The sequence below is a fragment of the Perca fluviatilis genome, chromosome 19 (genome assembly GCF_010015445.1).
Source record: "Perca fluviatilis chromosome 19, GENO_Pfluv_1.0, whole genome shotgun sequence".
In the NCBI taxonomy this organism is placed as follows: domain Eukaryota; kingdom Metazoa; phylum Chordata; class Actinopteri; order Perciformes; family Percidae; genus Perca; species Perca fluviatilis.
Genome location: NC_053130.1, coordinates 29344549 through 29372376, shown reverse-complemented (window position 1 = coordinate 29372376; position 27828 = coordinate 29344549). Strand labels below are relative to the sequence as shown.

At 39.2% G+C, this 27828-nt stretch overlaps 1 protein-coding gene across 1 annotated transcript; it reads left to right on the top strand.

Annotated features, from left to right (window-relative positions):
* The first annotated feature begins 346 nt into the window (after positions 1–346).
* Positions 347–27828, top strand: cdh1 (cadherin 1, type 1, E-cadherin (epithelial)). Its single transcript, XM_039783645.1, has 18 exons — positions 347–717; positions 1638–1752; positions 6345–6433; positions 6891–7118; positions 12222–12362; positions 13291–13446; positions 14252–14396; positions 17297–17469; positions 19397–19525; positions 20019–20204; positions 20411–20655; positions 21427–21569; positions 21730–21821; positions 22503–22635; positions 23742–23960; positions 25593–25723; positions 26443–26586; positions 26943–27828. The coding sequence occupies exons 1-18, from the start codon at positions 667–669 to the stop codon at positions 27156–27158; spliced, it is 2736 nt and encodes a 911-aa protein (XP_039639579.1). The 5' UTR covers positions 347–666; the 3' UTR covers positions 27159–27828.

Below are 27828 nucleotides of genomic sequence, written 5' to 3'. Positions count from 1 at the left end.
TTATTTTGTCATTCTTGATGAACAACCATAGTTTGAATTTTAATTCCCACAGGGTAGTTTATTATCGGACTCTCACGTCACCAAATATGAAAACATGTTGTCAATATTAGAATATAAAGTTTTGTCAATTTTACGCAATGTGAAAGAGAGATAAAGATTTTGTCCTGCCAATAAAGCCAACTGAAATTGAAAATCGAAAATAGAGAGAGAAACAGACAGAGAGAGAGAGAGAGAGAGAGAGAGAGAGAGAGAGAGGGGAGGGTCAGAATGAGGAAATGAGACAGACAGTTGTTAGAATTGCTCTCTTAGCTCAGATACAGCTCATTGCTGGTAAATAAGAATCCCGTCGCTCTGTTGTATATGTGATAGGCCTACCTATTTATGAATACGAAGTAACAGAAACTGTCTGCTGGTATCTGTCTCTTTAGGTGTGTTCAGCCTGTATGACCATACACGGAACCCGGAACCCGCGCACCTGTAAACTGACGTCATACGCTGAAAGTACCTGCAGCAACTCGTTCAGCTGAACTCAGTCACTTACTGAAGCTACTTTCTGGAGAGAAGACAAAGAAGCCACGGCCAATACTCGAAAAGGAATATATTTATAATTCACTTTTTTTGGTTTACTTTTATTGCGAGGAATATTGAAAGAGGATTTACGGACAAATGGGGACCGCTGGGCTCGCGGTTTTGGGCATTTTAATCGTCGTTTTTCAGGTGAGATTTCCTGCTCTCGTAACGTTAACTCTTCAAATGGGCTTGCGCTCATTTCTGTCATTCCCTCGTGTTTAACTTAGAGAACGAGAAATAAACTGGTCACGTTAGTTAATTTAACCTTACTTATTTACATTTCAAATAACACTATTTGGTTGTTTTTTTGGAAACCTTTTGTTTTGTATCAATTTCTGATAATAATTTCGGTTATGCAGCAAACTGCTTTTTATTTAAGTAAAATGTCTACTTCTACTAGTCACATAACTTGCGCGGCTCTGCACTGTATTTAATTTAACGGAGCTAAGTTGCTGGAGAAAATAGCGACATTTTTATTTTAATAAATGCTGCTTCGACAATATACGTTAACAAGGCTGAATCCAAGAAAGGGCCTAGAACCTCACATAATTAAATTCAATGCATAGGCAAAGGTGTCAACCCCACACAAGACAGCTTTAAATCGGCTTTTTTAGAGTTTGACTTTTCCTTCCCTCGAGTCGGTGAGTCAACTCGGGCCTCGCCCTAGTTCCGTTGATGACGTTGTTGGCAGGTTGAAATTCCAATCCAACATGATAGATAATTGATTCAATTGTTATTAATTAAAGAAAACACTAGTTGTGATGACATATTTCAATTTGTTTTTATGTTTCTTAGACCAAATTAATAGATCAACAAAAAAATGGAGAGATTAATTGATAATGCAAATTTGTTAGTTGCTCATTCCTGAATGGAACTCGTTGTGTGGTGGTTTAGTTTATCTACTTAGGTTGCGGATTACGTAGGTGTTGAATAGTGTGTTTTAATCACAAGGAATGCCATATTCAGTTTCCTCAATAAATCAGATAGAAAAAAAGTTTTCTTATATCCTCTTTAACATTTTCTGTACATCTGGTTTATGATTCATTAAAACAGTTTTCCTCTCTTAGGCCTCTGCTTTAGTGACAAATGAGGAGCCAACATGTGTACCTGGATTCGAGTCAGATATGTTGATTTTTAAAGTGTCCAGAAAGCACCTGAAGCAGAACACAAGACTGGGAAAAGGTATGAATAATCCAGAAAGCTGTTCTCTTACTCATTGGCTAATGCACACACACTTCTGAAAGTAATGGTGTTCATTTCTAATGTTCAATACTATATGAATTATTTTTTACATTGTACATTCTAGAAAGAACATTTTATCTATGGAAGCATCTAGGCTTTTTGGCTTTCCTTTATTGTTATCTATCTATCTATCTATCTATCTATCTATCTATCTAATGTAATAGGTTTACAAATTGAAAAAGTCCTCCCCAAAGGGACTTAACATCTCCAACTGAAAACACTGTTCACAAACTGCTCCAAACAGCTCTATTGTAGTCCAGCCTTGACTTCCGTGACGAACGTGCGTCACTTCGTAACCCACGTTATAATGCTCGCCCCGAAAATTAGCATAATATGAGCACTTTAAAGCTTAACTCCTCAGCTTTTCTAAAGTGCTCCTCTGGCTCAGATGGCCTTCTACAGATTAGCTGTTCACATTGTATTCACCCCTAGACAAACTCGCGTCTCAGCTTGCACTCACTCTGCACCTATGTAATGCTTTTACCTGGAGGGCAAAACCACGTCCCTGAGCCGGTTTTGCAGGTCTTTCTTTTAGGGCTGGGCGATATGGCCTAAAAATAAAATCCCCCATTTTATTTTCAAAAAAATCCGATTTAAGATATAAATTTATTAATTTTTTTTCTCTCCCCCTACTTAAAATCAATCTGCAGATGACAAAGAAATTGTTCAAAACAATTTTTAACTATTTTGTTTTGACTCATATACACACACACACGGGGCTATATATTCAACAATAACTAAACGGATGCGTGAGATAAAGCTTCTCGTTCCTCGCTAAAAGTTCAAATAATTTTAACGTTGTTGCGCAACCTTGCCCCTATTTTCACCTTTTGCTGAGTAATGTACATGAACATCCCATGATCTCATGAATGTAGCATACCTGTAGCAAGCTCCTTCGTAGTAACTAGCGGTAAAAACAAATGTCAAAGAGGAGCTCCGTGCTACAGAGCAGCGATTGTTAGTTGTTTAAGCTGCTACAGACCTCCGTCACAGCTCGGTCGTATCAGCGGCATTTAGTAGATGTGTTGAGCCACAACAGAGCTCCTCAGCACCGCCTCTGGTGCCCCGCATGGTGCTCCATCAGGTCAGCTGTAGTTGGTGGTTCAGTTATCCGAGAATAGGTGACTCAGCCGGGGACAGAGCACTGCGAGCAGCCGGTCATTTCGGCGGAGATTACGGATAAGTAAGTAATGAAACGACTAGTTATTATATATATATATATATATATATATATATATATATATATATATATATATATATATATATATATATATATATATATATATATATATCACACACGTAATGTTAGTCCCTGTCGCTGCCATGTTGTTTGTGTATCTCTATAGCAAATGCGCGGGGGGGGGGGAGGGCTGAGCCCGTTCGGAGCTATGGGAGGGGAGCAGTTCTGATACTGATACCTGGGCGATACCAAGTACCATATAAAGCTGTATGCCTCACTCTGTGAAAGTGACTGGGATCATTTTCCTAACGTAAGATAAAATGTAACCGTCGAACTAAATTTACTGAATTGTTAAAATAATAAACTGTACAACAGCAAGTTGGTAAAAAAGCTTTAAAATTACAATTCAAGTATAAACCTTTTTAAATGCATCAACAAACAACTTAATTCCAGCTTATATTTTGTATAAAAACATTGAACTGAATTGAATAGATCTGCCACATCATGCCAGATACCAGAGGCCTGTACTTTGTTCAATTGGATGCACAAACTGAAGAGAGACATGCCTGGGCTGTGTTTCCACTGAATTTCGTCTCAGAACAAAAGACGACAAAAAAGAGGAGGATATTGTGGATTTGTGCAATTATGACGTTACATGCCGCACTAGTGGGTAGAACTGGGGCGATACGCTTTTGTCCTCATTTTAATTCTTTTACGATACATGGGTGCCGACTCAATGTGTATTGCGATTTCATTTATTGCAATTCTAGAAGTATTGCGATTTGATAGTATTGTGATTTTATATAACATGTATTTTCTGATCATCATAGATGTTGGTTTCTGACTGCCAGTGTTGGCAAGTGCGCAAGCGAGCCATCCTTTTCTCAGAATAGGGTCTGGTGGCAGACAGAATTGCATAATGAAATGCAATCCAAACGCACAATATATAACCTAACAACAAAGAACACTTTTTTTTGTGTGTGTGATGGCCTTTCTAATACCCCTTTCACACCAATGACCAGGGTGGGGCACTGGTTATCTGACCAATGTCCAACCCTTCTTTTGGAAATTCAAGTAGGCTGCTTTAGTATCGATTTATGACAATTTTAAGAGGGAGAACATTTCTCTTATCATTAAAAGTTGGGATTTGCTGTCGGGCTTACGACTCATTTAAAAAAATAAAAAAAGCGAGATTCACGCTAGCACGCAGCAGATGCACTGAACACAGGGCTTTAAACAAAAAAAACAAAAAAAAAAACTTGCATGCGGTTTAATATTTTCAAGTCAATTGATTTCACATACCAATTTATATAAGAGGAACGCAGCTCTAACACAGGGTTGAAAGTAATCGGGCCTGGTGCTGGATTTCTGGCATATGAATATTTTAGAAAAATAAATAAATTAAAAAGTCCACATGGGATTTGTTTTTGATGCTCTGGGTTTAACCAATCATCGAACTTCCACCTACCAATGAAACGAGTTCTAGCCAATCAGATGCAAAATAGGGCGGGTCTTTGCCGAAAAGCGATATGAAAAAGTCATGGTTTTAAAACCACTAACATTTTCTGTCATACCGTTCCTAAGGTATGAGTGTTTTTTATTTTAGTTTTTTTAATGAGTTTTCAAGGACAGAAAGTGCACTTTAGAAATCCTTCTCCCTGCCAGTGTGCTGTGTGTTTAAAAATAAATACATTGTGTTCAATTGAAAAACAACACAAAGTCAACCTTGGTATAACCCTGGTTGAGCCCAGGGTGTAATATGGGTATATAATGAGCAGTGGTGAAAGTTGTGTTATGATCGAGGAGTTGATGAACAGCGGAGCTAGTTAGCGTTGAAATACATACACTTATAGATTGAAATACCGCAGTGGGTGCTAAATATGGGTCACGTGGGCCTAAGACATGATGCATGCATGCATGGCTTAGTGAAAAGAAATCCTGAGCCTGAAACTTATTTGGAAAGGGGGGTGTAGTCCTTACATTACACATCACAATCACAACTTTGCATTGTTTAGCTTTTCATAAACTCTGGGACAAGGCTATTATGTTTAAATAACATGAAAACGGGTCAGGGGTGAAAAAGGTGAGAAGGATCTTACCCCTCTGGGGGGGTCCGGGGGCATGCTCCCCTGGAGGAAAATTTTAAATATTCCATATTTTAAAGCATCAATCTGATGCATTTTGAGATGCATTTTTTTTGCCAACCAACAGTGTAATATTTCAATATGCACTCATTAAAGTTAATTTGACTGGCGAAACAGTTAAAGTCCTTCTGACATTACACAATAATAAGTCATAATTTTCAAAAACTAAAAGGTTTTGGATACATTTTTACTTCTTCCAACCATATGTTAAATTAAGAGTCAATGTGGATTTACATATTGCAATAATATCATAATCCTACAATGAATCATTGTGAAAACTAAACTTTACTACTTTGGCCAGGCCCTCATCAAAAAAGTGAATTAGTACATTCATGATTTTGTCCATGTTGATATTTGTTGCTTTATTCACATTTATTAAAAAGGTTGCATTTATCTTTTCATATAGCTAGACGTCTAGACTCTGGGACAAGGCCGTTATGTTTAATACCTGCCATGCTGATTCCAAATAGACAGCTTTGTCAAGGCAGTTTGGGCTTCAGACAGCTACAGTGAACGTGCACACACATTGTTTGTATCACGGTCGGTCAGTGAAGGAACAGTCGCAGTCATAGCGGTCGTTGCCGGTAACGTTCTCGTATGACAGAGTGCACGGACCGAAGCTTTGTGACTAGCATCTAATGACTAGCGAGCCCTGTCTTACCGCTGCTGCCGTCCAGTGTCTTCCTTCAACATGCGCTGAGGAAGCACCCGGCTCCCTCAGTTTGAGGACCTAGTGCTAAACGGCTTCCCGTCTATCCTTTAATTCCGTGGTGTTTTTTCCGCTGTAGCGCCGAGATTGAAAAGTGGCTGGTGGTCAGCCACTGTGGCACATAGTGATCCCCTGGCGGCACATGCCACTCATTACAGCGGTATGTGCCGGTGGCTGATGGCATATGCCACTTTGATAGTGCCATTAACCGATCCACTGGGGACACTCCAGGTCTCTGCAATACTCACATGACTGAAAACTATGAATACACTGGCTGAAACTCTGCTGTCCATGTCAGAGATGGATCGCAGATGGCGTGTTCTTTTGGACAGATAAAAATAAATGGTAAAATGTGTCGCCAAATGCCCTTAATACATAGCCTACCTGAGCAGCCCGCCCCAAGTAAAGTTTGTGTGGGAAACATTGTCAATAGTGAGTTTTTGTTTTCTCTGTATGTACTGCATTTGTAATGATGACAATTTCTTCTGTCTAATTACAGTGGGCTTCACTGACTGCACAGACCGCACAAGATTTGTTTTTAGCAGTGATAACAGCCATTTCATGGTACAGACAGATGGCATATTGAAGGTAAGTACAGTTCAACAGACTCGATTGTAAAATTGCGGTTTCTAATGTTCACCTCTACAAATATCTCCCACATAATTTTACGCCTATATAAAGTAAAATTATCAGGGGATTGTGTCAGTGAAAATATAATTTCTCAGCAACAATTCAGATAGTTTATCAAAGATGTGGTAACAATAAACCACTTTGACTTAACTTAGATTAAGAATGGGTAATATCCATTTCATTGAATAGAACCCATGTGAGTTCCAAGATGTGACAGCAGTAGCTCTGTTGAGTGGCCCCTACATGTGCAAGTTTTCTTGCACAGATTTTGTCTACACGTTTGTGAAGAATGTCATCAAACTGTTTGATTTTTAGATTCCCAAAGTTTGATTTAGTCATGTAGAGAGCTAGCTTGAATCCAAATCTGTTGCGAGCATGTTGACCTTTGATAACGAGTGGTGTTTTTCCCCTCCAGGTAAAAAGACAGACTGATATTCATGGACACCGGGAATTCATTATCCACGCCTGGGACTCACAAGGTCGCAAAATGAGTGTTCGTGTCAGAGTTTTGCACCATGGGCATCACCATGAGGGGCATCACCATGAGAGCCACCACCAAAATGTTGAACATCGCCATGGTGACCACAAAGGCAACAACCATCAACACCACCATACTGAAGTGGAGAATGCTAATAACGCAGAGGTAGGATTAGAGATACTGTTAAAGGCACGTAATGGAAACTTGCAAACCCATTTGTAGTCTAAATTAACTTTTTCAAAACAATATATGCAAAATATGCTTTGCAAGTGCTGTTCATCAAGGATCTAGTACAATAAAGACATTGTTAAAGGCAGTTTTGACAGTGTTAAGGCTCACCATGCTAAGACTTGTTTTCATATAAAACACTGCCAATCTATGGCTGTGTATGACTGGTCAAGACTCAATGGTTTCATTTTGTTTGTCCAAGTCTCATTCATAGCTAAGTTATTATGGCAGTAAGCAGTTTTGTGTATGTCAATTTTAGATAATGCTTTTTTTTTTTTTTTTTTTCTTTCAGACGCATGATTTTGGCATGCCTGATATTGTTGTATGTAGGCAGTATTTTCCAAGTCACATGACTTGTATTCAGCACAGGTTTAGCTACAATAATATCCAAGTAGAATGTATTTCAAGATTGCACTTCCAAGTTGTAAAAAAAAAAGTTTTAGAAGTGTGCAATTTGTGAAAGAAAATTACCTTACCCATTGTGACAACCTTTTTGGTCACTTGAGGAGATTCTGTGAAGTCTTAGGTATATAATGAGCACAAATACTTTGATCTGCTGTCTTGTGTCATACAACTAATTTGCAATTTAAAAATGACTGTCTACTGTTTTGTTATCAAGGGTTGGTGATGGCAGAGGTAATGACTCTTTACACTTTGCACATGTGACTGCACAAAGCTTACAGCAGGGCTATTTAACTAATATTGTTCAGGGGGACACATTTTCAGAAAGCTTAGTGCCCGGGAGCTGGACATTTTCCTGAGATATTTTCAGTAAAATAAATCTTGTTCCTGACAGAGAGAGAGAGACGGACACACACTGGTTTGTCAGCCAGCATCTAAGTTTACAAGAATTTGCTTAATTTCAAGATTGTTGGCAAACAACCCCAGAGGGTTAATGAGATATGTTGGCCTGAATAACCGTAAAGGCCCTGACACACCAAGCCAGTCGACAGTCAGCAGCCGGTCCTAGTTGGGCTGACAGCGACCAACCGACGACCTAGTCTGTGTGGTGTGTCCCGCCAACGTCAAATAACCATGTTGAATCGGCGTTGTCGGCGTCGCGAATTAGCTGTTCAGGGGGCTGTTTCACAAAAGCTGAATTTATTAATCCAGGATAACCGATAAAGCAAGGCTTGACCTAGTCTAATCTGTGCATCCTGGGTAGGTGCGTTTCACGAAGGCCAAGCCAGGCTGAGGAGGAGCGACTAGGTCAAGCCAGGCTGAAGTAATTTGGATAGACGCGCGTTCACGGCTTTCCTTAACAGACCGCAAGGTCGAGAACAGATTTGCTGATGCTAAAATGGAGAATATGTATTCCATCATTTATACAGAGTGAGCAGCAGCTTCTTGTGGAAGTATAACGTGAAACACATTTGTTTAAAAAAAGAAAAGGAAGAAGAGATGCACGGCTGCTGTAATGAGACAGCGAGAGAAAGCGTGGCACACGATCGCAGACCGACTGAATGCGTAAGTAGCCCAAAAATATACATTAATTGACCACTGCTCTGAACTGAAACAGTCATAACCATACCATTCAAGGATTAGGCTACTAATCATTTGCACAAATTAACAGTTGTACTCTTTGCCTTAAAAGCGAGCAGAAGATAATGTTACTCAGGAAATTTACTGTGAAGATCAATTTTCTACAACGCTAGAATAGTAAATATCTGTTTCACCCTGTTTCTCCCTCTCTCTCATGGGCTAATATACAAATTTCCTAAGTCATATTAACTTCCATTGCTCGCTTTTAATCTAAAGTGTAAAACTGTTCGTTTTTGCATTTTACAAGTGACTCATTGAATGGTTTCAGTTAAGTAGTTCGTAAATGTATATTTTTATCATTCAGTCGGTCGCTATTATCTGCCACGCTTTTTCTCACGTTTTTTTTTTTTTTACTTCATAGAGGACGAGTTTCCTTCTTTACACCTCCATATATGGCCATAGAAAAGAGACACTGAAGAAATTGGACTCTAAAATCTAGAAAATAAAGATAATGAAGTGATATATTACATTCATACAGTAAACCTAAATGTAACAGAGTGATATTCATCAGTTATTTCCCCCCATCAAAATATAAGGTCAAAAACCATTGAGGTGTCCTCTCCCTGTTGTTACATGAATGTACAGTAGTCTACACTATATAGTTACTGGTTCAGTGAACTAAGACTATAATTTGGGAGTATTGTACCATTAGGATATGTTCTTAAAAATGTACAATCCTTAGTTTTTTTTTGTTTTTGTTTTTTTTCAACTAAAATAATTTAAGGTGCATTGTTCCACTATAGAAGCAAATGTACAGCACTTTATATATTGCCCTTAGTAATAGACTTCATTTGGCAACTTTATCAGCCTTTTCTATTTATCTCAACAACTGCCGTAATATATTCATTAAACTTCTAACAACAATATGAACTGCAGTCTTCATACAGCAATATAAATTAACAATGACTGTCACATGAATTATTATAAATCTAATGGTCACAACTTTAAATAACAGTACTTAAATGAACAGCAATATGCACATGTTGTATTTTAATACAGGCTGATAATAGGGTAAAACCACTAAGTGAACAGAAAAGGCTCCAGGATTAATAAATCCTGGCTGTTAGCCTGGTCAGGAGCAGGCTAGCTGCACAGAGTAAGTCTCCATGGTAACTTAGGTGTCTCTGCTTTTGTGAAACAGAGTCAAGGCTAAATTGAGCCAGGAGAACTGGAAACTTCCAGCTTAATCCCTTATCTTGGTTTTGTGAAATAGCCCTCAGCTTGGAAACAAGAGTAAGGGAAACAACTGCGACAGGCACACCCAAGGCTCCTAATTTTTCATCTCATCTGATCAATCCAAAACACATAAGAGCTGTCAAAACTGGTCAAAAATGACATTTTAATGTTACTTCTAAAACCCACAGGTTCGAACTATTGGAATAACTATTTTTGCACATATGTCCATAAGATGGCAAACCTAGCCTACAACCAACGAGATATACATGACTACTTGTTTAGGCATATTTAATGAGCCAGCAGCTGTCCCTCTGCTTCCCTCTGTTCTTTGACGCCGCACGCACGCACGCACGCACGCACGCACGCACACCTTGTAGAGCTGCTAGCTCAGTTATGACACTGATACCAACACAGTGACTCTCAAAGGGCCATGAATGAGTTTATAGTGATAAAGCGGCAACATCAGCTGCTCACTGGTTAGTTCTGACTACCAGATGTACATCGCTTTATCAGACGGTGTTTTCACAAAATTGAGTAAAATGCCACGTAGCAACACATCTTTATTATCGTTATTTTCCCGCCCCTTCTCTGTTGCTTTTTTCATAATATGTTGAGAGGTGGGGTTCTAGCAGAATTACAGGGTCAAGTTGCTCTTTAAGGCAATTATTTTAAAATCATTTGCTACCAATTACTAGTAGTTAAAGGTGCAGTAGGTTAAGACTTATGAAACTAACTTTCTGTCATATTTGCTGAAACTGAGCGAGTAGCGACTCTAGAGTCATAGTGAGGAACAAAGTGTCTTCCCTGTTCTTTCTGACCACGGTGAGAAATCTGGAGCAGGAAAAGTTAACCCTCTCCTTGATTTCATGTTTATGGAGAAGGAGAACCAGGAAATGAGTCTGGAAATGCAACGCTGCAAGTCACGGCCGAGAGAGGTGCGTCGCTGCAACGTGTAGTTACATTTTGAAATGCGTGAAAAAGCCTCGGAATCTGAATTGAAAATGTTTACAAGCAAACACATTTACAAAAAATAATGCCCATTACAGGTTAGAATATTAAGGGCTGCCTAATATTTGTTCGAATATCATTATTTTTTTTAAATATTCAAATTATATTTGCATAACGAAGTTCAGAGTCAAAGCCCTATATTCAAGTAGAACTGCTCAGGCACATGCATTCATTCTCCCTCGTGGGGGGAGAGGCCTATGAGACTGTTTGGGCTTTAGCAGAAAGGTGGGGAGGGACTGAGAAGTTGCTGATGTTCAAATTCTTTGGCCAAGTCCTGGATCTTCACAATCCTACCTACAGCACCTTTTTAATGTCATTATCTGTCTTACAGTATGCATTAATATTGTTTTGTATTTTAGCCTGGACGAATGAAGGACCTCAGTCTTTCTGTAAGATGAACAGTTTTTCAGTTAATGATAACAACTAGACAAAAGATGCTGGAAGAAAGACTTTCTGCTTTTCTAAGCATTTTTACAGAACTAACATGTTCAGATATTTATGCATTGTCATTGTAATTTGCCTGATTCAGTTTTTTAGGCCAATTGGAATTAGAGATGCACCGATAGACCGGCCGGTGACCGGAATTGGCCGGTTTTCACGTGCTTGGCCATGACCGGCGACCGGCAGGTCAGTCTGACATATGCCGATTTCATGCCGGTCAATGCTACAGTTAACTGACAACATAAGAGTTACAGTTCTCAAGGTCGCACGGACGCAACAGCACGCTCTCTTTTTCCTTTCTCTCAACTTTTCCGCCGTGTGTCGCGTGTACCCGCTTGCGGTGTGAAGCGCGTGTCGGCGCTATTCTCGCACATGTAGGGAATCTCGTGAATGAACCTGCAACATGTCAGCTGTTTGTAAATTCTTCAGTGTGTGTGCAGAAGATAACAAGTTTGCAATATGTAACACCTGCAAGGAACAAGTAGGGAATGGAGGGACGACACCAAAAACCAAAATCAAATTTTTTTTTAGTTGGATACTGGATGTGAAAAGAAGGAAATGGTTCTAACATTGCACTTTTAGATGTGTGTGAATTTCCGACACCAGGAGTAATTTATAGTTCTATTTTATAGTGATATTCTGTGCAAAATGTTCTATTAAAGAAAAGATAGAAAATAAATATTTGTGTGTGCTGTAAAGTGGTTAGAAAAAATGAAATCGGCATTTGCTAAAATCGTTATTGGCTGGCCTAACTCAAAGAAAATTGGAAATCTGAATCGGCCTAGAAAGTTGTAATCTGTGCATCTCTAATTAGAATCCAATGTCTTATGCCTGTTGCACTATAACTGGGTAAAAATGTGCATCTTCTTTCAGAGTGCAACTGATCAACCGGTGCCCATTCTGCAATTTCCCAAGTCTGTTGAGGGGCTGAGGAGGAGGAAGAGAGAGTGGGTTATTCCACCACTCAGTGTTGTTGAGAATGACCGAGGACCCTACCCCCTAAAAGTATCTCAAGTAAGAGAAAATAAAGTCCCTTGTACCTGTGAATTTGCTTCTGAACTGTATTTTTTATATTTGTTTCTGAAAAAAATGACTTCAAGTTGGTTTTCACTGCATTCATTGAGCTCTGACTTTCAATTATTATTTTTGTTTGTATTTTATAAAAAAATACTCATTTACAGTATAGTGTTTCCCATAGGTTGAGAATTTACTTGTGGTGGTGGGTGGCGTTTTATGGCTGGGTTCAGTAATATACCAGTCAAACAAAGGTTTATGAACTATTTATTGAAGAAAGTTATTACTAGATGACTTTGAAATGACTATTTACAGATAAAGCAAACCACACTAGAAGATGATACAGATGAATTATAACCTATGATGTGCTTTGTCAATTAAATCTGGTTGGTTCAGACCCATTTGAAAGTTTTTACACCAGTCCAAACCTACTCCACACTCCTCACTAAATATAACAATAGCTGCACTATTTAACCATTATCTTGTGATAAAAAGTGAATTTCCTTGTCTTCTCCATCATACTATGTTTTTGTGTGTGCAATCATCCTGTTATCAGGATAAATCAAAAGGTTTGTAATTGTGATAATGAGAGAGCATAGTTGTTTTCAGGTGCACCATGGCTAATATGACGAAACGGCATTGTTGGACAACATAGACATGTGATCTTAATAACAGGATGTAAATAGCCACGTTTTGGCTCAATCAGATTGATCAACCAACACACCCCCACTCATGTGACGTATTAGTCTTACCCTATCAGCTCACTACTCTAAACGACCTGGCGTAACAAGTCTAACTCAAATACTTATGCAAATAAATAAAAATGTAATTGCATTGCTTTCTTACTGTAGTGACAGTTGTTTAACAATGTTGTAACTATTCTTATCAGTGAGAGTGGTATAACTCAGGCCTGTTGTGTTTTATCCAGATCCGTTCTAATGAGGATAAAACAAAGAAGATCTTTTACAGCATCACTGGTCCAGGAGCTGATCAGCCTCCTGTTGGCCTTTTCACCATGGACAGAAACACTGGTAATCTGTATCTCACACAACCACTGGACAGAGAGAAACAAGACAACTACATGGTAGGTATCTTCTCTGGTGTTAGTTTTATACATACCCTTTTTTTTTTTTTATCAGACAGGGAGTCATCTGAACACACTTTGTACTCAATTTCCCTTCAGAATTCATTAGTTTTAAATCCGAACAAAACCTGAGAGAGCTATGGATTACTCCAAACTAGTTCTACTAATCGGCACAATCACAGATGTTTATTCAGAACATTAGTCAACTTTCCAGCTTGTCTTTAAAGCTATACTTTACAAGAACATGGGTGATTTTTAATTCATGTAATTCAAAAACCTAATTTTCACGCCTGAAAAGCAAATGTCCAAAGAAGCTTCTCATGCCACACCTGCAAGATAATCAATTTTTCTGCTGCCCTACCATGCTTTGTATGTTCCAAAAAGTCAAATTTGCTTAAACATGGCAAAATGCCTTTTGGTGTTACTTTTGTGCTCATCATACATGGGAGTTCTCGTAATTCTCTAATGTTGATTAATTGTCTTGCATGGCTCGGTCATGTTTAAATTTTCCTCAGTTTATTGAACATCTAAATGCTAGGATTATTGTTATATCACATTGAAGTATCCCCTGTACAAAACCAAACTTTATGTACGTTTTTAAAGGCTTTCACTCTTAAGAAAAAAAAAAAAAAAGAACTACATCAACTGACGACATGGTGACACTATGACCACACCTTTCATGTTTCTGGTCAATAACAGGGTTTCTTGAATTGGTATGCATCTTTGCATTTTCCATGCCTGATCATCTACATGGAATATTCTTGCATGTACGTATTATAATACAAATGTGTTTATTCCTATGCAGTTTCAAGCCCATGCTGTAGCAGAAGGTTCAGGAAATGCTGAGGTTCCTATGGAAATTATAGTGAAAGTAATTGACCAGAATGACAACAGACCTGTCTTTAATCAAAGCACCTTTGTGGGACAAGTTCCTGAGGCCTCACCAAAAGGTACCATCTGTGGATCTCATTTAAGCCTGAGAAAGATGTATGTCACATGTTGAAAAGTATGTTTCACTTTTACAAGACAAAAAAGCAGGATAGCACTAGAACTGTTTAAAATGCAAGACCTCGGGTCCGTTTATGAAAGCAGGTTTAGTGAAAACTCTGAGTTTGTTAACAATGAGATGAGGGGAATTCTGGGTTTTCTGTTTGAGAAAGGGAGGTATCTTAACCTCAGAGTCAGTTACTGTGGTAACTGAGTCTGTGAACCTAACCTGGTCGGGAGCAGGTTTTCTTCAAGAAACCTCGAGTTTCTCTCAGTCTCCTCCCCTCTGAAACGGCGCTCTTTCATTTCCTCATTCATTCAGTCTGTATCAGGCGCAATTTAGCACAGTTTATCTGCATGAATAAAAAAAAAAGTGTTTGTTTATTAACCATGTTAGGCAGACTAAAAAACGCTTTTTCTTAAAACATGGCATTTCCTTTTGTCAACGATCCCGTTGATGAAGAAGCTGTATTACTTCGCAGTAGGGCTGCACGATTATGGCCAAAATGATAATCACGATTATTTTGATCAATATTGAGATCACGATTAATTATCACGATTATTTGTTGATTTTAGCCAAAACAAATTTTATTGTCACATAATTATATAATTTTAACTGCTTTTACATCCATATTGTGCTACATTCCTACTAATACATCCATATTGTGCTACATTCCTCCTTTATTGAAGGATGCCATTTCAGGTGTTGTGCGACCGCTTTCCACACATGCATGTTTGCCGTGAAAGATACAGGCAACGCAATTTTCTGTTCACGTTAACGGCGCATGTGGTGCCTGGTATCTACCAGACGAAATAGCTACGCGGATTTCTGTGGCTCATTACACTGCCACTTACATGTCTGCGTTACGCTCTGATGCTCCGAAACCCACGTTAGAGGCAACATAAACATCACTGCATGTCACGCTAGTAAACACTAATAACACGTTACACAGCAGGTAACGTTAGCCTACCGTTAGCCACAGTAGTAACTGGATTAAACACGGCTAAAATGCTGACTGCTAAACAGTGTAGTGTATCTGTATTTCACTGTAGGATTCCAACAGCGGGACGTCCAACAGTCTGCTGCTAAAGCTATGAGCTAAAAGACACAAACTAGCACTGGTCACTGCTGTTGTCTGAAAAACAACACAGCCGGGACAAAACGTTGCGTTAACTGGTAAACATTGTGACCGGCTTATGATGACCGACTGCTACCTACCTGTTGTGGAATTTTCCTCACGTTACTCTGTCCTCTGTGACTGTCTACATCTAGAAACTAAGCTGCGCGGTGCAGGCAGGGAACAGCTCTGATTGGCTCATGGAGACATGTGATCAGACAGTGGTTTATGGGTTTATGGAGCGCTAGATTGGCTTTGCAAAAACTGTTCTATGAAGGGAATGACGCATTTTAAATATCGCTCGATCACGCAAATTTGATCGTGGGAAGCCAAAATCATGATCATGATTAAAATTCGATTAATTGTGCAGCCCTACTTCGCAGGGAGTTAAACAAACATCCGTCAGGAGATGATATTGAGGACCTGACGCATTTTAATTTCCAGATAACTTCCTATTTGAGCGTTTTTTTTTCTTCTTCCCAGTCTATCAGTTATGTAGCCTACACAAACCTATCCGCCCTTATATCACTAAAGTCACCCATCGTGGACCTGCTCTACATCCCAGCAGATTATTTGTCATATTACATTATTTGGCAATGGCAGTTTTCTTTACAACATTGGTGATGTGGAGCATTTTAGTAAAGCCACTGTATGCAGGGCCATCAGAAGAGCTCGCACTGAAGCGTGTTTTAAACGTTTTTGTAGTGTTCTCTGGACACAAACCAGTAAGAGCCATTAAAAAGGAGTTCCACAGTATTGCAGGTAAATTATGTAAACCCTTTGAAATTAGAGATTATTAATTATAATTCTGTTAATGATGGTGCTGCAGCCTCAGAATGGGGTGTATATGTATAAAAAATAAAGGGGCCTAGGACTTTTTCGCCCTTAGTATTGCATCTAAATGAAATGGGTTCAATACGATTTCACCAGTAATATTATACTTATGATTAAATAGGATATACACAATATTGGAATATAAGCATTTACTCTAGCAGCAAATGCTCTCCCATGCAAATTTCTCTTTTTTGCAGCAGCCGCTGTGTTGCTTTTTATTTTTTTATTTGTTAAAACAAAATGCATGTTCAAACTCGCTGTATGTGCGCATGAGTATTTCCGCTGACCCGTTGTTTGTGGTTGTTACCATGGTGCAACATAGTATCATGGCTCCATTCATGCTGTCTTTTTATTGTGGTGCCTCATATCTGCTGTTCTGTTTCCCATCTCAGGGTAAATCAACTCAGACATCAGGGTTAGACTCAGAGTTTGTTAAACCTCCTTCCTGAAACGGGCCCCTGCTCTAACACCTTGTGGAAAATACTACTCAGTGGATGTGCTAGTGCTGAATGGGATTTTTTTCTAATGTAACATGTAACCCACAAAATATTGTCTAACGATACCAGTTGAAACAAATGTTTTGCGGTTCTCTCACTTTAATGATCCTATGTTCTTGACGTGCTATAGCTATACAGTGGAATAAGACATAGAGGGGGAAAAAAACAAGTTTGAACAAATCTTAGTTGAAAGTATATAGGTCTAGACAGGTGCCACTGTTGTGTCCAGAACACAAGCACACTAATTAAGCTAAAATTCATGGCAGATGGCAAAATCAATAACTTTGTCATGTTGGTCATTCTTCTCATCTAGTAGTCTAAATCTATTGCCCAGCTTTCTCCTCTTGAATGTTGTGCTCTGAATACTTTGAGAAGTCTGTACTTAATTTTCACTTCTGACTTCCCTCTCTCCAGATTTTGAGGTGATTAAGGTTGTGGCCACAGATCTTGACCAGCCAGATACTGACAACTCAGATATCCGCTACCATCTGATGAGCCAGGAACCAAAGTTTCCCAGTGACTTCCTGTTTGTTATCAACTCAGTCACAGGAGTCATCAGAGTCAATGCTGGTGGCCTAGACAGAGAGGTAAGATAAGATAGACTTTATTAATCCCGAACTGGGGAAATTCCTGTGCTAAGTAAGACTTTGTAAACAAATTTCACTACTATTTGCTTGCTTTCATGCTACTGAAATGATCCCTATTCCAAAAAAAGTGCTCTACATAAGAAAACAGTCTAATAGTAGATATGTTACATCGGTATAAAGCTACTGATTAAGCTCTCATACAGTTGATCATGGGAAGTGTCATGGAGTGATCTTGACAGGTATGGAGTGGAAAAAGCTATACATATTATAACGGTCAATCTTCCCTGATAATACCATTCAAATTTCATTTATTTGTATATATTCTAATCATATTCAAATATTTAATGCTCAAATGCAGCCTGTTATGTACTTAACTTCTCAGGCTTATGTATTGTCAATGCCACTATAAGCATGTGGTGTTTACATGTTCTGTCCACTAGAGGGACTTTGAACATTAGTCTGGCCTTGAAGGGGACCTGAGTCATGGCGCATTTAGTCTATAACCACGATGTTCCACTTCTGGGATTGCTCCGGTGCCGCAGAAAATTCCTCCGGATGCATGTCTTTTTCACCGATGTCAGTTTCCTTTTGCTTTCTTTGTGTTGAATTTTAAACTCCAGTCGATTTAATGAGGACTATGGCTAAAGTGGCCATATTATGCTCATTTTCAGGTTCATAATTGTAATTTGAGATTGTATCAGAATAGGTTTACATGGTTTAATTTTTTTTTTTACATGGTTTAATTTTCAAAAAACACCATCTTTTTGTTGTAATGCACATTGCTGCAGCTCCTCTTTTCACCCTCTGTCAGGTCTCTGTTTTAGCTACAGAGTGAGACCTCTCAATCAGCTGTTTAAGTCACAGAACGTAAGGGACGTCACTTGTTTCAACAGCCAATAAAGAAGTCAGCTATAAACTATAGAAATTAAATAATCCATAATCCATTTTATTTTAATGTTACAAACCGCTGGTCGAAAAAGTTTTAGACGGAGCCTCAATGAGCGCCCAAAAGCGCGGTAACGTTATATGGTGGGGAGAGAGTGAGTGAGTGACTGAGAGAGAGAGCACCCAGCGGTGTTAGAACAAAGCAGTGACTCGGAGAAATAAAACATGTTTTTGCAGATTCATCACTAGAAGTGTAACTGTAGCAAGCATCTCAATATCGCTAACGTTATCCACATTCATACATAGACGAAACAAATTATACATCGGCTACAAAAAAGCCTAAAAGTCGAAATTTAAAACTGAAGTACAACGAGGCGTTGTCATTGAGATGTTTCACCGTCTAAAAATGCAAACAGCTAGAGAAAATCTTACCCTGGTCCTCAAAGCGACTGCTTCCAAGAGATTGACAGGAGAGTGTGTGATTACGTAATGATGTCATTCAGCTGAAGGCCTTGGAAATATTTACTACTTTAAATGTGACACTTTCATCTAAACAGATATTGAAAATATTATTTCATTTAAAAGATGTTAAAAACAAAACTGCCTACCTTGTTTTATTCAATGTGTTTTTATATTATTATTATTATTATTAATATTATTATTTTCAAATAAAATAATTTTCTTTATGAAAACAATATTTGGCTTTTATAAAGTATCTAAAAATGTCTTAGAGTCTTGAAAAAGGGGAGTCGTCTTATATTCGGACCAATACTGTACTTTTATATCACTGTCTGCAACCACTTTAAAAGCACCCTTGCTTCTTTTCTTAGTACAAGGCAATTTCTAAAGCAAAAGGACTTAAAGATGTAATCATGTAACATCACACCGGCTGAGGCTAGTGGAAATGTCATTAGTTTTGCAGCTATATCAGCTATATGATGTGTTTTTAAAGGATTCTGCTCCAACTGAGTCTGTAAAATGACAGCAAAATATTTAAGCCATTAGTTGATGAGTTGAACATATTGTGTGTCTTTTCTAACAGAAATACCCTGAATACACTCTGGTGGTACAAGCAGCAGACATGAAGGGAGAAGGATTGACTGGAGAAGCTAAAGTAATCCTTACTGTCACAGATAGCAACGACAATGCTCCTGTCTTCACTGAGCCGTCGGTAAGTCCAACGTACTTTTGACTGGAAATTTACTGTTTGCTAAATACTCCTCAGATCCGCAGTTCTCCAAGCATCGCTTAGCAACCATGACTAGGCATAGCAGATCTGTCAAGTTACAGGGTTCTCATCATGCTTAAGCAGTGTCCAAGGGGCTGAAGTAAACTATAGTCAGTGTTGTACATTTTTGTAGTGACTTTTTAAAGCTGACTATGTATGTACTGCCAGTTCATTTTCTTTTAACATTGCATTTCACGTTTGATGAAACTTTCACTCTAAAAAGATCTATTGGATTTTGGAATGCAAGTTTAAACACTTTTTGGCTTTAAGTGAGTGAGTGATCTATATTTAACGGGGAATCTCAGATCTCACATCTGTACAGGGGAGTAATGAACTGCATGATGATGCCGATCATTAAATTAAGATTTTAAACAAGCAACAATAGTCTGTTTTCTCCATTTGTTTCACTTTTAACACATCCCTTGCATTCTCCCAGTATACGGCATCAGTTGATGAAAATAAAGTCGACGCTCAGATCTTAACAATGTCCGTAACGGATGGTGACGAACCACATTCCCCAGCCTGGAACGCCAAGTTCACGATTGTCCATGGTGATCCTGGAGGACTTTTTACCGTGAAAACCGGAATTAACAAACAAGAAGGAATCCTTTCTACTGCCAAGGTAGGATATAAACGAATAATTCTCAAATAAGCCGCAATATTAAAGTTGTGAGAGATTAATACTTTTTTTTTTCTTTTTTTTTTTTTAACTGATTGTTTTTCAGCGACTTATTGTCAATTCATAAGCTAACAATCGCTGTTATGTATTTAAGTAAAAAGTGGGCGTTTTAGTTTCACAGCAGCATGCTTTTCCTTTCATCCAACCAGGGTCTTGACTTTGAGAAGAGCAGCACACACACTTTGTTGATTGCAGTGGTGAATGAGATTCCTTTTGCTGTTCCACTGCCCACTGCCACCGCCACAGTGGTGGTGACTGTGCAGGACGTCAATGAAGCTCCAGTCTTTGATCCAGTAGAGAAGCTTGTGGTAAAACCCGAGGACCTTGCCGTTGACAGTAGTGTGGTGCAGTACACTGCTTCTGACCCAGACACTGCACGCAAACAGAAAGTCATGTAAGATCAAACTCTGATGTACCTTATTTTCAACTTGTATTTAAACACAATATTATCATGCTAGAGAAAATTTGATTAAGACGTTTGTTAATCGAGCTTTAGGTGACACCTTTAATTCTTTAACGCCAGGCATCAATAAGTGCATTTATCACTAAAATGTCTGAGCCTGCAGATGGTGACCGTATTACTCAAGATAAAATGTAAGAGTAGCTGAGATTTTAGTGAATGTGATGAAGCTTATTTAGAGGCTGCAAATCTATCAGTTTCTAATTTTCAGTACATCCTAGGTCAAAACTTCTGCAAAGCAGAGAAAGGGGAGGTAACCTTGCTCCATATGACCTCCATAAAGAGAAGATTCCAGAGCTTTCATTTTCTCAAAGGCAGAGCAGGATACCCAGGGCTCGGTTTACACCTATCACCATTTCTAGCCACTGGGGGACCATAGGCAGGCTGGGGGAACGCATATTAGAAATGTTTTAACCTCATAAAGTGACATTTTCATGCCATGGGACCTTTTTAACTATTGAAATTCAGCGATTAATCGTGATTAAGAAAAAAATTATCGTTTGAGAGCCCTAATTGTAACATTATAAATATGACAGAAAATACAAAAAAAACATAATAGGTCACCTTTAAGTAATAGAAACTAAAGTGTACACCGTATTTACTACATGTTAACTGGTGTTACTCAATTGATCTGCTCCAATCTGTTGTATGCTGGTCACTTGCATAGCATTTACATCGGTCTGTGATTATCTTGTTTATGTCCAGGTATAAAATAATTAGTGACCCTGCTGGCTGGCTGAACGTGGCCACAGATACAGGCCTGATTAAAGTAAAAAGTCTCATGGACAGAGAGGCTGTCTTCGTCAAGGACAACAAATACACAGCACTCATTGGTGCATATGACAATGGTAGGTGGGAGGCAAATCTTAAACTTGTACATGTTTATCTGGTTTTCTGCACTCCTTTAGGGCCAAAAGGTTTGGTCTTTATCTTACCATGATGTTTTAGCTTCCATATAATTTTCACTTGTTCTCCTGATGTATGTGTATATGTCTGTCACCTCACCAGATGTAGTCCCAGCTACAGGAACTGGTACTCTAATAATCCAGCTCCAAGATGTCAATGACAATGCACCCACCGTTGAGGAACGTGCAATCAAGGTGCGTCTCCCTTTCCAAACTGTTAAAGGACCAGTGTGTAGGATTTAGTGGCATCTTTTGGTGAGGTTGCAGATTGCAACAAGTGTGTAGTTAAAACTATGGTGTCATTCAGGCTAGGGCTGCAGCTATCGATTATTTTAGTAATAGAGTATTCTAGCGATTATTCCATCAATTAATTGAGTAATCGTATAAGAAATACTTTTACTTTATACTAAACGTCAATAGTAAATATACAAAAGAAAGGTTTCCTTATTAGAACAAGCAACATTTTTATTGCACACAATAACCGTGTTAGTAGGTAATATTTTTATTGCACAGGCCACCAAGCCCCCTTAGTCTTTCGTTCTGGGCTACTTAAACCTGTCCGGCTCTGCGGAAGAGGACTTTGACTTTAGATATGAAGGGCTCATTTTAAACTAATGAAAATGATTCTCAGTTTCACGTGATGAATGAAAATATACTTGTGAATCTTTTTTTCCTTTTCTGCCTATAGGTTCTCCTAAATCCTATAAACTGGTCCTTTTTTATTTATTTTTTTAAAGCAATTTCAATACAGAAACATTTTAAATTGACGTTTTGGCTGCAGAACTTGTGATGCGTTGGATTTTAAAATATATCACACAAAAGCCACTGTTGTGCAGTAATGACTAAAGACTTAACTCTGACATTCTGTTTTCCCAGGTTTGTAACAAACAATCAGCTCAACAGCTGCTGACGGTAACAGATAAAGATGGACCAGGCTTTGGTGCTCCATACAGCGTCTCTTTACAGGGCATGGCAGCAAAGAACTGGACCGCTAGGATGAACGAATCCAGTATGTTGTGTGTGTGTGTGTGTGTGTGTGTCTCCATGTCCATGTATGGCAGCCTCGCTCACACGCATGTGTGTGAATGATGATTAGTAACTGTACTGTAAAAGCGCTTTGAGTAGCTGTTAAGACTACAAAAGCGTTTAAATAAATTCAATCCATTACTACTGCCATCAAATAGCCAGTTTCAGGAGAAACTTATAGGTCATTTCTGGGGGGGGGGAAACATTTTAAGTTTTAAAAGGCCAGCAGACAAAAAACAATTAGGTCAAGAAAGAGGTTAAAAAAATGTTCACTGTTGAGGAGCTGACATTTTTCCTCATTGTTTTTTGTTGGTATTCTGTTCAGCTGGCCAAAAAGTCAGTTAATATATTAGGTACTCCATTTTCCCAGGCTAGTTAGTAAGTTCCACACATTTCAGGTTGTTTCAGGTACTGGGTCAGAGATGCTTTAGTTTCGGTATAAGAGATTGTTTGCTGAGATTTGAATGATTGGAGTTTACTGGGGAGGCGATCACAGCATGGGAGTAAGCAATGTCTTAGGAAGACACCTCAGTGAAAATGAGCCCCTCATGCAATGCATTTACAAAGAAGCTAGATTGTTTAGGCCAAGATATGCTTTAACAGTGTTTTCCACAGGTTGAGAATTTACTCGGGGTGGTGAGGGATGTTGGTGGCAAGGGATGTGACGGTGCGGCATCATGCCATTATGTTCAGTAATTAACTAGTCAAATAAAGGTTTATATTTATTGACAAAATGACTACATAACCAGATAATTTAGAAATAAATAACTATTTACATATTTATAGTGCTACTATAGAGGATCTTTGCCACTACCAACGTTGTACTAACGTAAGCCTGGCTACCTGGCCTGAAGTGAATTGTTAGCTCTGTGACATGCCCGCGAGTTCACAAGGGGCAGGGGCTGGAGGCCGCTGGTCTGTGCGCTATACAATTACATTATTGATTTGGGGGGGGGGAGCCAGAGTATAAATATTGGTTTTACTTTGAGTGTTTCTGTTAAATCATTGTTGGAATTAGACAAAATTACAAACTTAATCTGCACATCAACTGCACAGGGGCTATAATGGCAATTTTCCTCTTTGTTGCAGAAACTGGCATCATCCTGAATTTAGTCACAGAGCTAGACAGTGGAGAGTACACTGTGGTCCTGAGGGTTACAGACAACCAGGGTCTGGGGCAGGACAGCACGGTGCAGGCCACAGTGTGTGACTGCGCTGGGGAAGAAGTGTTATGCAAAGGACGTGTGGCAGGTGGCACTGATCTGTCTGTAATCCTGGGAATACTTGGAGGCATCCTGTTGCTGCTCAGTAAGTCTGATATTTGATTTACGTTGTATATGTAAAGATGCTTATGCTTTCTTCTCTGCGAAGTAGGAGGTGGTTGGACTTGTAATGGTCTATATCCTCGATGTTCCACTTCCGGAGTTTGCTCCGTTGCCGACGGAGATTCCGCTAGATTTCAATCATTTAGGTAGGGCTGGGCGATAAATCGATTTTATCGATTAACTCGAATGTCTAGTCAACGTGGATTTGTTTAAATGAAAAATCGATTTTCTCCTTAACATCCGCCGACGCTCCCCTCTGGGCTCATCCCTCCCCCGCGCGTTTGCCATAGAGATACACAAACAACATGGCAGCAACAGGGACTAACATTAATTATTTTCTTAACCAGTCGTTTCATTACTTACTTATCCGTAATCTCCGCCGAAATGACCGGCCGCTCGCGGTGCACTGTCTCCGGCTGAGAGTCACCTATTCTCGGTAACTGAACCACCAGCTACCGCTGACCTGAAGGAGCACCATGCGGGGCACCAGAGGCCGTGTTGAGGATTTCTTTTGCGGCTCAACACATCTACTAAATGCTGCTGATACAACCGAGCTGTGACGGAGGTCGGAAACAACTAGCAATCGCGGCTGTGTAGCACGGAACTCCGTTTCAACGTTTGTTTTTATCGCTACGAAGGAGCTTGCTACAGGTATGCTACATTCAAGAGACCATGGGATGTTGACGTACGTTACTCAGCAACAGATGAAAATAGGGGCAAGGTTGCGCAATAACGTTAAAATGATTTGAACTTTTAGCGAGGAACGAGAAGTGAATTACCTGTATATGTGAAAACAGCTTTATCTCACGCATCCGTTTTGTTGTTGAATATATATAGCCCCCAAAAAAAATAACCTCAAACCAATTTATATTTCCACAAAATTGGCATGAATAATCATAATTGTGTGTGTGTGTGTGTGTGTGTGTGTGTGTGTGTGTGTGTGTGTGTGTGTGTGTGTGTGTGTGTGTGTGTGTGTGTGTGTGTGTGTGTGTGTGTGTGTGTGTGTGTGTGTGTGTGTGTGTGTGTGAGTCAAAACAATTTCTTTGTCATCTGCAGATTGAGTTTAAGTAGAGGGAGAAAAAAATCGATTTAAATCTTAAATTGGATTTTTTTTGAAAAAATCGGGGATTTTATTTTTAGGCCATATCACCCAGACCTACATTTAGGCTGGATATCCGTCACCTTCCGCTTCCTTTGTGTTGGCATTTTAAACTCCGGTCGATTTTATGAGAACTATGGTTGACCTTTTCTCAGATCTCTGCAGGTTAAATCCAGACAGCTAGCTGGACTATCTGTCCAATCTGAGTTTTCTGTTGCACGACTAAAACAACTTTTGAATGTACACGTTCCACCAAAACAAGTTCCTTCCCGAGGCTATTTTGCAGAGGCGCCGTTGCTCCGTACAGCGCTTAGCACTGCCCAGGACGATTGTGATTGGTTTAAAGAAATGCCAATAAACCAGAGCACGTTTTACTCCCATCCTGGAATGCGGTGTGGACTGGCCAGACTCTCCTCCAGAGCGCCGTGGTGGAGGAAGGCCAGGCAAAGTGAGACTAGTCTTGTGATGACTTAATCATGGGTGTGTTGTATTAAGCTTTGTGCTCTGTATGTTCAGTGCTGGTGTTGCTGCTGCTGCTATTTGCAAGACGGAGACGAGGAGAAAAGAAGGAACCTCTACTGCAAGACGACGATATCAGAGACAACATTTATTACTATGATGAAGAGGGAGGTGGGGAAGACGATCAGGTAAATTAAGACGGAGGTTTGGAATAATTTCTTCCTGACGGGGCTCAATCGGGTGGGCTTCATATTGCAACTTAAAATAATCGAGGTACATCAAAGTTAGAAACCGAAAGCATTGGCTACATGTCTCTGGAAGTCACAGGCGAGCAGCGCTGCTGGTCAGGCACCCAGTTAAAATGAATCGAAAGACGTTCACCAGCCAAACTGTTTTCAAACATCTGTAGATTATCAGTTCCTCTGATCAGGTGGTTGTTTAAGTGATAGCACCACATCTTTTTACACATTTTCTGGAGGAAAACCCATTGGAAGTTTAGTCATGGCATTAGTGATTGGGGCCATGTGATAATTCTAATAATAAGGATCCTACTACTTTGGTAAAAAGTGTATCACAACTATCATTTAAGATTAAATATATGATTTTAAGCAACTGTAACATGAGGTTATGAAAGCATAATAGTGGAAAATTGTCCAAGAAGTTTAAAAAAAATCCCTTCAAAAGTATCAGTACCAGACGGTAAACTCCTTTTGCAAACATTTAAATTACCTGATTATTAACATTGTGAGCAGCAGTTCATTGTTTTAGGTAGTTGAAGTGGAGCTGATTTTAATGTAAAATATTGATCTGCTACATTACACGTATTGTATAAATGTACAAATGGATGTCTTAGTTAAAATAAAGATGCTGTATCTTATGTGTGAACCCCTACGTGTGTCTCCATCAGGACTTTGATCTGAGCGTTCTCCACCGTGGTTTGGACAACCGGCCCGAAGTGTTCAGAAACGATGTAGTGCCGAACTTCATGCCGGCTCCTCAGTACCGGCCTCGCCCCGCCAACCCAGAGGAAATTGGCAACTTCATTGATGATGTGAGTCAAACATTCGAGAGCTCATACAAACCTATTCAAATCTAACATTGTTACAATAGGTAATTTATTACTGCTGTAAATACATTATTGTTTTTAGAGGGGGGGGTAAATACATGATTGTGAAATCACAAATCCCATTGGTCAACACAATCTTCAAAATGATTAAATTCCAACCCCATGGGGCTCCTTTTGGTGTCCAGTTGTTTATGGTCATGTTTGTTCGTCATGGCAAGATTTTTTTAAATATGGTTTTTGATACTTGTCGCATCATCCTCTCTCCCCATCTTTTCTGACTTGATTCTGCTGTATATACAAAAAGTATGTCAAATAACATATACTCTCTGCTCCTCTCTCAGAACCTGAAGGCAGCCGACAACGACCCAACAGCACCTCCCTATGACTCCCTGCTGGTGTTTGATTATGAAGGGGGTGGCTCTGATGCAGGAAGCCTCTCCTCTCTGAACTCATCGAGCAGCGGAGACCAGGACTACAACTGCCTCAATGAGTGGGGACCCCGCTTCAAGAAATTGGCAGACATGTACGGAGGAGGAGAAGATGATGACATGCTGTAAATGTACCAAAGATCAAATAATTTGGATAAGCAGATGCACATATGGCTGAATGTATGTTTGATTGATTAAAGCATGGACTGATAAAGGACTGCATCCCAGTGAAAGTATAGTACAACCAGTACACCCAACGATGGGTTTTATTCGGTTTGAGGGTATTGACGGTTTATTGTTGTCAGTACAGTCCTGTTAGCAATAACAGACACTGCTCAAAAGCCAAAGGATGTTATTTTTTTTTTTTTAATAAATGAGTTTCCCATTTTGAATGGTTAAGCTGTGTCTGTCTTTTAGATACCTGTTTAAATCTAGGCTAAAGACTGTTTTCTCTTTATTTTCTGTTCATTGAGTCTTGGAGCCAAATTATCTGGCTCATGGTTGATTTATGAATTTTGTGCAGATATTTCAGCCTGTGTTGTAGCTTAGTGGGTGACACTGGATACATACACAGATGCTTGCAGTTGCACTGTAACATTTGTTATTTTGGCAACGTATGGTACTTTACATTTTTTCTGTTTGTTGTGCGTTTTTGTACTACTACTTCAGTTAACTTGCATTGTTTTGTATTTCTGTTTGAGGAATGAAATTACAAATGATTAAGGGGAATTCTAGCTAGCCAGCCAACACTACATCACCCTCTGTCAATGAGGTATCAATAAATGCTTTTTAAAATGTA